The 14,464-nt window shown below is 33.4% G+C and overlaps 1 protein-coding gene across 1 annotated transcript in view; it reads left to right on the plus strand.

The window, feature by feature from the left end:
• The first annotated feature begins 4,129 nt into the window (after window positions 1-4,129).
• Window positions 4,130-14,464, plus strand: part of RapGAP1 (Rap GTPase activating protein 1) — a 312,859-nt gene continuing 302,524 nt past the window's right edge. The window contains exons 1-2 of the mRNA XM_077439957.1: window positions 4,130-4,529; window positions 8,464-8,517. Coding sequence (XP_077296083.1) covers window positions 4,252-4,529; window positions 8,464-8,517 — 332 coding nt within the window. The 5' untranslated portion in view covers window positions 4,130-4,251. The remainder of the gene's footprint in view (window positions 4,530-8,463; window positions 8,518-14,464) is intronic.

Genomic DNA, 14,464 nt, shown 5'->3' on the forward strand with positions numbered 1-14,464 from the left:
ACAGTTTCACTATTTAGATTTAACTTGAAATTATCATTTTTTTTAAATGTAGTATATTGCAACGTAAAATATGTTTGAGTGTAATACTTTTTTTTGAGATTTGTTGGTGTGATACTGTAAGATTTTTTTATTATCGTACACAATAGTCTTTTTTTTCTTCTTTATTAGAAAAAGAATTGTGTATGCAAAGTACAAATTATCTTAAGCAGATAAGGCTAATCATTAAAAAGAACTAATAAAAAATTGATTTAATTAAATAATACACTTCGTCCAAGAGGAAAATGCTAAATCTAACATCAAATATATTCTTTCGATTGTAATTATTATAACGTAATATGGAAAAAAATCACACAATCTATGACTATAACAACTTTTACATAATTTTACTTTGGACGTATATATTATATATATTATATTTTGTAAAATAATTGACTTTTTTTTTAAACAATGATTATTAAATGGTGTATCTTATTTGTATATAAATGAAGGATACTTGTTGAGCGTTTTTACAACTGTGTGTATATATATGTATAATGTACATAACATAATAATTACAAATAGATTTTGTAAATTTAAGACCGTGGCTCTGTAGAGGCTGTGGGCCATATTGGCGGGGAAATATAGCCTCTGGAGAGTCACGCATTCGTAATGTTAAACTTTTTTATTTTCTTTCCCGCTTGCATCAGCACCGAAGTACTCCAGATGGTCTCTGACTTGGCTGAGTCTGAGGGCATGCTTCCGTGCAGGTGCGACCGATACCTCGTTAAAAATCCGTTTTTAATATAGTGTAATTCGTAGATTGAAGTAATTTTAAACAATAAATGTGATCTTGATTTAGTGATTAAGTGTATCTTATGTAAATTTTGTACATAATGCAAATATATGTTTATCCTGTGTGTAAAACTACCTACCACTATAATTAAAACATTATTATTACTTAAAAAATTAATATTGTCTTTTCATTTTACTTTTGATATTTTATACCAACTCCTTTCCTTACTCAGTTAGTTAAGAAAATAAACTATTAATTATTTTAATGAAAATAAAATTGCTTCGTGAAACTGAAGGCATTACTTTTGTATCCATATTTACATAAATTATCGGTCTTTGAGCGATACTTACACAATTTTTGGCCAATTAAAAAAAAATGCAGTTTTATTCAGAAATAATATATTTATTAAAATAACTATACGTATTTTAAATATTACCCAAAACAAAAAAATAACACCCAACGTAACTTTCATCAAAAAAACCACCTTCACTTGAAATGACTGCTGTACATAATTTCGACATTCTAATAATTCAATTTTGAATTCTGATGGTAGGTATGGTAACCGTAAAACTTTGGGCTGCGCTCCAAAACTTGATTTTTTTAAATCTTCGGGTACCCATCTTTTCATAAAATACCATTGATTTTGACCAAATTTCCAACTCCAGCTCTCGATAAACATCCCCATACCATTATGGATCCACTTTCATGCTTGATTTTTGGAAGCACACGGGAAAAGCTTTATTTTCCGTGGGCCATACGCGGGACGTAACCTCGTCTTTTCGAACCGAATAGTTTGAATTTCGATTTGTCCTACCAAAACAATTTTGACCAATCTTCAATTGACTACTTTCCGATGCCGAGAAATCCAAGCTGGCTATTTCTGCTTGTTCCCTCTTTATAATAATGGATTTCTATCTGCTATATTCCTAGATTCGGTTCTTTAGCCAACGTTGGACTGTGATGATCGATATAATTTTGAAGCCGTCTCTTTTTTTATCTCAGAGGCGATTTCTGGTGCTGTTAACTTTCGATTATGTTTGCTTAATAGAAGGGTTGTAGAATAGCCGGTACGCACCGGTATGGCGTCCCACCACCTTTTATCGGCACCGGTACGCGACCCGCCATAAAGATTTCAAAAATCAAAATAGTATAAAACTTTAATTTTTTCGACAAGTTTTACCACTTTTGCAATATTTTTCACCCAAGCTCAAGGAGCGCTGTCGTGTTGAATGATACCACCAGGCTTTATGTGAGGCACCAGATGTGTCTTTAATACATTTAAATATTGGCAAAATCGAGCGTACCGGCACCTCAAAATTTAGCACTACACCACTGCTTAATAGCACAATAAGTTGATCCAGGTCCTTCGTTTCTGATTCTGGGTCATCTTTATCTGGATTTATCCTCTGTACTGTTCGAATTTAGATTTTTATTGTTTATTGTTTATTATTTGCTGTACTGCAATCTTTGAAATATGAAGTTGCTTGGCTATACATATATCTCTGGTTATCTTTTTAATTAAAGTGAAACAATGATTCTTCATAATGCCATCGTTATTTCAATTCATAATGAAAAGACAACCAAATTTATTTAAGGTTTGTTATTTTAAACTGCATTTATGTCATTTCAATGAGATAGTACGAAAATTAAGGTAATTGGATTATTAGTCACATCACGATTGCCAAGAAGACGATTTTTGCCATGAAAATCGCGAATATGAAATATTTGGCACTCGAGTTTACGTTAGTATGATAGTTATCGTTAGTATGATGAACTTTTCGGCTGCCGGATGTTCCATTATAGAGATTTTAGTGACTTTTGGGCGAGCGCTTTGTGACCAATAATCACCGAACCGAAAATAAAAGTTGGAATGTGAGCTGCGTAAGGAGGGGCGATTCCAAAACGTGTCAATTCGTCACGTAGCGTTTTTGAACCCATTTTAAGCATTTAAACAAAAAAAAAACAACGATCCAATGGGATAATTCATCCTTTTTTTAAAAATTATATTGACACCCATTTCGTCAAATTAATTCACGTTAACTAAGTTTTGCAAAGCTTTGAAAATTAGCTATAGCTCTGGTCTTAAGATTTTATTTATTTATTTAAGTTTAATTTTGGACCATTTTGGCATTACACGAGTCCCTAATGCGCCACAATGGTCGAAAAAATATAGACAGATGAAAAAAATAAAAATATATACAAATCTAGACAGACAAAAAATACATTTATACATAATCAAAAAAAACAAGAGCATTATAATAATAGCAGACAAAGTAAAAATCTCAAATAATAAAATACAAAGTAGGGAATGTCTTGCATCTGCAGCCAGCACTGTACATAGTATGTACTATATAAGAACCAGCCAAAAATTCTAAACACCCCTGCGAGGACCCAATGGAAGAGAGAGGATCAAAATTCCAAATTTTAACAAATAAAATATTAGTATGTAGGAATATAGCACGGCTTGTGCTATTACGAATCAAAACCAGTGATCTCATCATCGATCCTGTACAAACATGCATTACTCAAGGGCAACGACCCCTTCGACCATTCCAGAAGAAAGAGTTCATCGCTTGATCGTAAAACGAACGAAACCCAACAGTGATGTCATCAGGCAACCGCGACACATGTCCTGAAAAGTCATTTACGCGTGGCACGCTGACCCCATAGCTATAAAACACACGTGCCTCGAAAACAGGTCAACACGTGTCCTGGAAACGAAGACAAAGCATCTGCACACGGCACGCTACAAGCCAGAACGTATATAAAGCGACGCACCAGCTCCCAACACCAGAGTGAACCTCTGGAGTTCAACCAGCTCACTTCTCCGAAGCTTAACCTCTTCGTACATACAATAACCATTGTAACAATTGAACAAAAATAAACGATCCTCTTACAAACACAAACGGTGTTTTCTTAGACCGGGACACGGTCAACACATCTGTCCCGCGTACTAAAAGTAGTAATACATACACAGTTAAATCGAATTGTCTAACTATGCATTTAAATAAATTTGATAACACCAAGATCCTATATGTATTAGGAAAAATAGTAAATTTAATACTGTCCCTGGTGCTTAAGAAAATTTTCTACCGGTCTGCTGAATTGAAAAGTTTGAGACGTACTGGTATAGAGTACTTGATGTGTCATCGCATAATGCATAAATATGTACATATATTGTTTGAAAATTTTTCTACTTTGGTCAAAACATTGGTATTGTTCCTGAATTATAAACCACAATTCGACATCGCTATCAACCACTAACGCCGTTTTCCACTTCATATCAAATAATTTAGCATCGACAGGATGTGGTTTGATATCGAAAGGTACTCGAAGGAAACGTTACGAGCTGGTCGCACTCCACATCCTTCGCGTTTTGCAAAACGCTATTGCCAGCAGTGATTCGTGAAGGTTGTGTCGGTGTGAATGTGTTTTGTTCTGATCCATAATTTTATAATAATAAGAATTTGTGCTCGATAATGGAAAAAGGTCGGAAGAAACTGTTGGTTCGTACCTCTTCGCCGAATCGTAAATCCCCAAGTTTGGGCAGTCCGAAGTCTCCCGATATTGACTGTCCCAAGTCTCCTTCGAGCATTATGCGTTTTCGGCTACAAAGAATGTTCAGTGTAAAGGGAGGTGATGCAAGGGCTGCTGCAAGTCAACCTAGTAGTCCAACGTCCCCTCAGAAGCTGACTGCAGTCGTTAATCTCTCAAATAGCTTGGAATCACTGCCGAAATCTACAAGTTTTAGACCCAAGTTAGTATTATTTAATTATGTTTCCACGATGATTTTTGCAAGGCCTCTTCTTAAGTTTACTTCGCAAACGATTCAGTATCTTTTCCTACAGTCTTCCGATCGTTTTGAAACTTTGCCATTTTGTGCGGTTTGGTCAACGATGGAAATTTTAATCGTTTCTTATAGTTCGATGGTGAAAAATAATTGTAATAGAGACGTTAAAAAATGCCACAATTTTGACCATCTTGACGTGTTTACATATATGTATGTACAAGCAGTGGCGGACTGGGACTGAAATCAGTGCATGCCAGGAGTTAAAGGGGGCCCCCACCCAGGGTTAAAAAAATTTGTCCCCCCCCCATATAACAAAATTTTCTTCTTTCCATCACGCTAAAAATCAAGGGCAAAAAATAAATAAAATTTTCAAAAATGGGAATAAACAAATTTAGGTACAAGAAAAATGGCAAAAGCAAAATAGATCCATAAATTACATTGTATATTTCGTTTTAATCCTTGTCATATTTTATTTATTTATTTTTATTTTTTATTTATTTTTTATTTTTTTATTTAATTTACACCAAGAAGGCCTAACAGGTAAACCCAATGCACCTTCCTGGCCAAAGAATATAATGCATCATAAAAGAATGCGGCATAAAAGCGGCTTTTACTTTCGGTAGAAAACAATCAGGGACGTCATTTCAGCTTTTTCTTGGGGGGGCAGGCAAAGATTGGTCAAATTGAGTTTTTTTTCAAAAAATCTTTTTTATATCGGAATAAAAATGGAAAATATAAAATATGAAAAAATTAAGCTTATTTTTGAAAAAATAATTTTAAAAAAATATTATGTAAAAACTCAAAAAAGCGCCGCAGGCGAAAATTTTTTTCCAAAAATCTTCACATGGTTAACAAAAATCGACCATCAAAATGTATCACTATATCAAAAAATATACGAACATTCGGAAAAATAAACGATACACATCTGTTTTTGAGACAAAATAAAGTAAAGGGGACCTTTCTAACGATTCGCTCCATGGGATGAACAATTTCTAAGAATGTTACTAATGGCATACCACTTAAAAACCAAAATATACTTGCTTCAAAATAATAAAATCTTTTTTTTTCAAAGCACATAGCAGCGTTTATTTTATTAGTTACCCAAAAGTAACATATGTACATAAGAAATAAACGCAGCATTCATAGATCCATAGTATCTCATTAATCATTAAATCCATAATATTTTCTAAATTCACACTATTCCTTAATTTAGGGGGGCGAGTGCCCCCCCAAATTACGTCCCTGAAAACAAAAAATGCATAATATTTTCAATTAATGTTAATCGAAAATCAGGATTTTGGGGAGGGGGCCCCTATCCTATGTTTCTATATACATGGATTTGTCTAGATTAGGAATAGATTTAATATTCGGAAACTGTTTAAAATTGTGTATTTAAATCTTACTATATCGTCGAAGTATAATCAAATGTTATTTTGAAAGTATGTATGAAGTAAATTTAAATCGCTGGTTGATGATGAATCGTCCTATCAAAATTGTTTTAAGCAATTCAGTTTATATTATTCAGGGAAATTTGTTTATTCCCATTTTTATTTCAGTAGGTAGTTGTTACATAGGTATTGGTATATGCATAATATTGAGGTTGGAAATGGGCCCGGTAAAAGGGCCCACGCAAATGTTGAAACTTACATTTCGAGCCTAATAAAAAAGTTAACCGATCCTTGGGCTGTTAAAGCAGGCATTAGTTGTTTGTGTATATCGTAAGAAATTTGTTTTGTTGAAATACCCAAACTCTAGGTCCCAAAGTGCAATATCCTATAAATTTTTACACACGTGAAATAGTTAAATTAAAAAGTTATTTAATTTTACTGAGGGCCCATATTTTCTAACGGATAGTGGGGCCCACATGCCATCGGGCATGTACGCTTGTATGGCCAGTCCGCCACTGTGTACAAGAATAACACTGTACGACACGAAAAATGGTTCAAAGACCAGATATGACTTTTCTTATAGATCTATGCCCAGTAAACACGAATCTGGTAATAAAAAATGTTAATTGGCTCGAGATTCGGAGATGTATGTGTTTTTTTAAATCGCGCGATTTTTCTATATCTTGGTGTTGTTCGGTCGATGTCTCAAATTATGTCAATTTCCTGTTCAAAATGAATATTGGAATCTATAGTCGGGTATTTTATTTTTCATTTGTAGTACTTTTCAGCTTTCAAATCTCTCTAAGTAGTCGTCCAGTTCAAATCAAAAGTCAAAAGTACGTATTTTCATTTTGGATTTTTTCCCACTGTTAATACTATTTTATATTGAGTATTTTCTATTGGAACATTTTTATTGGGATAGTGTTCTGGCCACACTATTTTTTGTTTTCGTTTAAAAGGGTTAATTGGAAGTGTGCTGAATTTTAAATCGGTAAAATTGCGAGCTAAAAGCTCGTACTAGTATTTACTCGTATTTACACGAATCTGAATTGAATTAATAAGAAAAGTCATATCTCTTCGCTGAACCAAAAAAAGTGTAATCTATCGAAATAAATAGTCATGTCATGGTGAATAAAATTACATTTTATCACTTCTGAGTTTTAGCTACAAATTCATGTTTTGTATCATATTAGTTTGTGTTTTGGGTTACACATACATTTATGTATTACATACATACATATCTACGGGTCTACGTGACGAGACAGAATGTTAAATTACAGAAAACGCAAATATCGGAAGGCAAAGATCGAAAATCGAAAGATCAAAAAAAAAATGGTGCATGATAAACGGACATACTCACTTAATTTTGCGCGAGCAGGATACAACAGGAACAAGAGGAACATGCTTTTCCTCCCGTATTAATGTGCGCGCGCAGAATACGGGAGGAAAAGCATGTTCCTCTTGTTCCTGTTGTATCCTGCTCGCGCAAATTAGGTGAGTATGTACGTGAGTATGTACCGTTTATCATGCACTTTTTTTTTTGATCTTTCGACTTAAGATCTTTCGATTTTCGATCTTTGCCTTCCGATATTTGCGTTTTCTGTAATTTAACATTCTGTCTCGTCACGGAGACCGGTAGATAATATAGTAGGCTAAAAAAACAAACGATTGACGATGATAGCGAAGATATGTATATCAATACTTGATCAGTTTACAGTAATTGGCCAATTGGATGCAGTTTAAATTGAATATATGTACGTAATATGTAGTTTACGATTTAATTGATATTGTAGTCTACTTTTAAGGCGACTAAGGGCGAAAACACACTGAGTGGTACGTGCTTTTTTTAGATACTTTTAAACATGCGAAAAAAACGCTTCACCCTTAGCCCTTATACATGGTACGAAGTCCCAAAAATCAACCCCCGGAGTGTTTTCTCTGATATTTATCCTTGCTTGACAGTGATCGATAACGGTGAATCCCATATTTGAAGAAATGTAGGAGAAACTTGTCGATTGCATATGGATATGCATACACGTGCGACCTCCCAAATATATGCATTCTGCACGTGCAACTATACCCAAATTCGGTTTGGGGAATATCCACTGCATACGGTCACGGAACAACCACTGTTTACACGCCAGAGACGTGACGTCCCATACCACTCAGAGTGTTTTCGCCCTAACACATCTAAAATGGTGAATTTCGTGTTAGTGTAACATTTGTAAATGTAAATATCTTCTTTAAATCAGAAAAATAGATTTTGTTTCGTTATAAAATGGAGTTTTTCTTAAAACATATATGTATGTATACATTTTTTTAAAACATATATAGGGCGACATTTGTTGAAAGCAGAAATTTATGAAAATTTCGGAATCAAGTTATTTTACGTTTAATTTTACTAACACGACACCATTTTTTTCGTTTTCCACTGCTTTTTTTTTTATGTACTCAATTTTCGTTATGTAACGCCAGTATTATGCAATGTATTAATATTTAATTTATAATTACAGGAGTACCGGTGACGGAAAATCAGCACCTGCAAGCTCGCTGTTTTACATCGAAAGGTCATTTAATACTACATTTTTAATTATTTAACAATACATACATTAACCAGTGTTGATATCATAAATCACTAATCGAATTTCGCTTATTACGAATCTACTCTCGGTCTGCTGGATTTTGACTGAGTCGATAAATGTAACGATAACTTTGTAATGATCAGCTGAGATCTTACAAATGGAGCGCATGCGCGTTATTATTGAACGCGCTTTTCCGAATTTTCCTCCGGTGACCGTGTTTTCCATTCATTTAAGCGCGGTGAACCTTTAATGAAATAAATCAAATTACTTATACTGCGTTTTATTTGTTTTTTATCTTCGTGAAATTTATTCCTTCGTCGTTGATATATTCGCCGCCAAAATTTGACATGTTATTGTAATAATGGCGTCTACGTATATGTAGATAATAAATACGTATGGTTAGATATGTATAGGTATAGAAAAATAGGTCAAGCGTTATGTGTGGTAACACACCGAAAGCGAATTTATTTTGAATGTGCATCTTTGTCGCACTTGTGACGCAATTTATAGTTGTACAAATTTACGTAATACTCCTACAGACAGGAATGGTCAATTTATTTATTGACGAAATAATATGGAGGGAATACGTAGTTTAATTTTACATACTTTACATTTAAAACTGGAGCTTCACTGAATACTTTCTAATTTGACCAAATGTTGTATGAATTTATATGTACCATGATGTTCATCTGTATCTGTACCATGATATTCATCTGTATCTGTACCATGATATTCATCTGTATCTGTACCTAATTCGAGAATCTCTAAATATTATAATATAATTGATATTCGCTGCCAGGGCGGGATTGAAATGAAGTGAGGTCCTAAGCGATTTTACGGGACCGAAAGTGAAAATCCCGGAAAAGCAAATATCGGAAGGCAAAGGACGAAAATCGAAAGATAAAAAGTCGTACGGTACTCGCAAGTCGTACGGTGCGGCCCGGCCCTAAGTCGAAAGATCAAAAAAAAAGGGTACATGGTAAACAGTACTATGTATATTTACTATATATGAGTGGCATGCGGTTAAATTATCTCTCTTTTTGTCACATAGCCTTGTTTAATGTGCGCGCGCAGGATACGGGAGGAAAAGCCTGTTTCTCTTGTTCCTGTTGTATCCTGCTCGCGCAAATTAAGTGATGATGTACGACGGGGGGGAGAGAGAGTTTTACCGCACGCCACTGATCTATATACTAACTGTTTTTCATATGTATGCATGGTAAACGAACATTTTCGACTTTTTAACATTCGGTGCGGTGACGGTTATCCCTATTTTACATGTGTGGCCCCCCAAACTCAAAACGAGACAAAATAAAAATGAAAAATTGTTTCACACTTTTTTTTTTTAATGGAAAACATAAATTGATAGCTTTTAGTGAGGTTGCATTTTTTGTTTTTATGGTAGTAAAAATTTAATAATAAAAATTTGCCTCTTATCCGTTCGTTTTCATACTTTTCCATATTGCTCATTTTGGTCATCAATATAAGTAAATGGATCCTCCGCCTCTACGATGGTACAATTTTTATTATATATTTTCGAAAATCGATGTACATAGTAACATTTAATATTATAAAATATATGAAAAAAATTTTTGATGGTAAAAATTTTTTCAGAAAACTTTTTCTCTCGAGATCGTTCAAAGAGAGGTTTGATAAACCAAATATTTGTAATTTGGTTTTAAAATAAAAAGATTCGTGTCCCCTGCATGGCGTCTAGTGGCAGTGGCCGCGTTACGACCTCAATAGAACGGCAAAGACGCGCGCGCCGCTCTAACGTTTTAACTTCCACTGGGATAATAGCATTCATTGGGATAACAGTGACCCATTGGACATCGTGAGGATATCACCGAAATCCATAGAAATCTAAAATAGACGAGAGCGACATTCGACAGAGAAAAGCCGACGCTTCCGTCAATCAATAAGTCGGAAAATTCAGACAGGACCACGACAGATAGAAGATCAATACCTAAAATTAAATATAAGTAAGTCTGTCTCATATATATATTTTTATTCAATAGAATTAGGTAAATATTTTGCACATTTTTCAAACGTACGTCTGTTATGTATGTACATATGTTTATTGTTTACGTTTGATCAAACGCTCGACTTGTTTTATTTTGGTTCAGTCTTTGAAATCGTTATTAGTCTATGCAACTGACCCAATTTCGTTCTACCGCACTTATCATAGAGTCCATTAGTACGCTATGTTAAATTTGTATAATTGTTTATAAATCACCGGATGTGCTTATGTTGGGTTGCTTTTGAATATCGAAAATGAGTACGTATTCTGAGATGCTTGCGTAACTGTACGAGTTTATATTATTATATTATATTATTGTCGACATTTTATTAAGCATCATCAATGCTTTTTAATACATGTTATTATATTTAAACATCAACAGGTTCATGGAAAGAATATAAAAACCGTTGCTACGTAACGTGTAAAACAAAGGATTGTTTCCAAAGCCTTATGTTGTGGTACATAATACAACGTAGTAGAAATTTAAGTTGTTTCTAGCGCTTACAATGAAGGCTTTATATTATGAAAACTAGCTCTGGATCACTTTTTGGATTGAATTGAACAATCAAAGTTCATGTTTCCAGAAGTTGTCAACCATGGCCTCATTTCAGTTCAAAGGTCTCGCGTAGGTGAGATAGTATGTAACTACATACACATGTACTATATAATGTATATTCGTCAGCACTCATTCCATTATATCAATTGAGTTTTTTTAAATAGCGTTTGAATACTAAGATGTTCACTAGCACTTTTACAAATTAATTTAAATTATCTTGATTAGATCTGCACGTATTGAAAGGCAACTATTATTTCATATCAATAAAACTATATATAGAGTGCAACGCTTGTTCCAGATTTGAAATAACACGCTTGCATAACATTGTACCAAACCGAATCAATACTTTTGATACATTATTTATGAGTCTATGTATGTTGGATTCATTGGACAGTCATAAAGTATGACTGTCCAATGAATCCAACATACGGCGCACCGACATCTCAGCGCAAACCAACTTAGCGCCGACCTTTCGGCGCAGAAAACTCAGCGCAACGACATTTCCGCGCAAAATCATTTTTTTCAATAAGTTTTAAATTGGTTGAAATGCACGATATGGTCACCCATTGAAATGCACGATAATTTAAATCAATGGTCGATAAATACGTCAATACATACATACGTATATGCGTACATTTTAGATATGAATAGCAGAACCCATGAAGACGGGCTTGCGAAACCTTGGTCTAGAATCCGCTCATACGTAAGATTTTTCGCTGTGTATCCTGGTGTGGAAACTCTTTTTAAAAAATACTTTTTGCGGAACTCAGTTGAGAAACCCTGAATACGTAGGATTTTAAAACATAATTTTTGGGGAAAAAATCGAAAACCAAAGATTCTCCCATTTCTTGGCATAAAGAGTATCAAATAAATTTATTCGCATTTATGAAATTATTATGTAGATATGGCCGACAAATTCAATACAGTAATTATTTTCGAAAACGCATTTAAAACTTATTGAAAAAATTGATTTTGCGCTGAATTGTCGTTGCGCTGAGTTGTCTGCGCCGAAAGTTCTGCGCTAAGTTGTTTTGCGCTGATTTGTCGTGCCACCCCAACATACATACATATGTAAAAAGTAGAGATAACTGTTAAAATACATAGATGAAGATATAGCTCAAAAGATTGGCAATTCAAAAATTTTGTCAAAGTTTTTATTATTTTCATGAAAAATGGCGTTACAAAATTATAATATATGGGAGAGGGAGTGGGGGGTGGAGTTGGGCGGAGGCAGACAACATTTAATGGTCAGTCGTTAGTAATTGGATTTTTAAAGTTATAATTATAGCCAAATATATGTATGTAGCTATCGATTAGTGGTGCACAAAGTCGAAAAACAACACTAATGGACACATTTTTTTTTGAATTTTAAAACCAATAAGCCAGATATTATATATGGACTGAATGACTGTTTTCTCTCCTAGTTCAAAAATTAAAAATACAATATTTTATGGATATGGATGTAACGAAAGCAATATAGTGAACCTGGGTAGACTACATATAAGGAGTAAATTATAATTCGAGCTGTATTCAACTGTAGCATTAAATTATTTTGCTCAGTTATTGTAACAAATCGTCAGTAACTACACAAACAGACCATAATTTGATATATGACGTTTAATATTGTGCATCATGAAATTACTTTTTAAGTTGAAATTTCTAATTTTATGAAATGGACATTTTTCAATTAAAATAAAATTCACACTGATAAATTAAAATACAATTAATTTCAAAGTTTATTATTGCTAAATTTCTTTTATCTATGTACTACATATGCTCACAAAGGAAATTTGTTTCCTGTGGGAAATATTTGATAATATATGTATGTATGTACATATGCATAGCATGATATTATGTGAAAACTCATTGTTCTTAAAACGTTCAATAGGCAATGCCTAGGTTTTATTACAAAATAAGCACTGTTGTATCTACATTGGTTAATATAGGTTTTATCTTCGTCGATTCGTTTCTTTTATGTAACGTCGAGTTTAAATTTGCTGTAGAAACTGGGGCAATTTAAACTACCAGTCGTTCCACATTCACGTTTGGATGATTTTTAACGTTTATTAGATAATACTATTTGTTAGTACATACGATCTAGTTTCAAAATTACATATATGTATCTTCAATTATAACAGATGATAAAACTGGGGTTTATTTCATTGGGATAAATTAATTAATTGTGTGAACTAGAAACTCAATTCAATCATTTTTATTTGAAGCGTGGAATGATAACGTTTACGAAATTTTAATTGATTATTATTTTATTATTTCAAAATATAATACTGTACTCAACGTGCCTTTTGACACAAAACTTTGATTAGCAAAGAAACTCTATTAAGAGGACTGGACACCAGCACCTTGTCCATACAAATGTATTAGACTTCTCCCTTCTTCAATTATGGCACTAGAGAAATTATTTTTTAATATGCTATGGATATCCACCATTGGAATGCATCTATCGTTTTATTTTTTTGATTAGTTATTTTTTATAGCAGCTAGGATATCTATAAAATCGCCTCTTTTTTACACCCACTAAAAGAGTCCAGCGTGCTTATTTAACGGTCGATTTTAAAAAAAATACGCGCATAGTTGCACAGAAAATATCTTTCTCATACCGATGATGAATTTTTTTTTAAAATTGGTCTAGTTTTGGAGGAGAAAATAGGAGAATACGAAACCTCGATTTTGTCGATTTAAAATACGTATTATCTGGTCGAAGCTAAACTGTCGCATTCACTCAATATATATATTGATATATATTGTCGCATTCACTCAATATATACATTCACTCAATAAATATATCGAAGAAAGGAACGGCAACAAAATTAAGGTTTCGGGTGTACAGCCCTCTTAAAGGCCAAGGTTTATATCTGGAAATGTATTATATTATATAAATATGTTAGTGCTACAAATATTTGGTTGTTAATTTATTGCGGTTTTCGAGTGTGGTTGGAAAATATGTATAATTTAATTTTTAATAGGTGCCTATGTTATATTTATCTAATTATTTTAAATATTTTCCTTAAAAATTTTAGTATTATTATAGGAAAACTTGTTCAAAATAGGTTTATATAAAATGTATTAAAGCGTATTTTATGGATGGTGAAAAATGTGCAAAATTTTAATAATATATGTATGTATATGCATTCATACGAATTAGTATTGTACATATCTTTAGTTTATAGTGTTTTCATCTGAAACAATATAAAGTACATATATATTAAATAAAATAAATTACAGGTCAATTTGATAACTTCGCAAAATGAAGTCTCCGGCGTTCACCAGACCCGACAAGAAAGCATTAGAGAAGAAGTCGCCGTCCAGATCTGAGGCTCGTGCTCCGTCTAGAGCCGAGT

Source organism: Arctopsyche grandis, chromosome 10, assembly GCF_051622035.1.
Source record: "Arctopsyche grandis isolate Sample6627 chromosome 10, ASM5162203v2, whole genome shotgun sequence".
Lineage (NCBI taxonomy): Eukaryota > Metazoa > Arthropoda > Insecta > Trichoptera > Hydropsychidae > Arctopsyche > Arctopsyche grandis.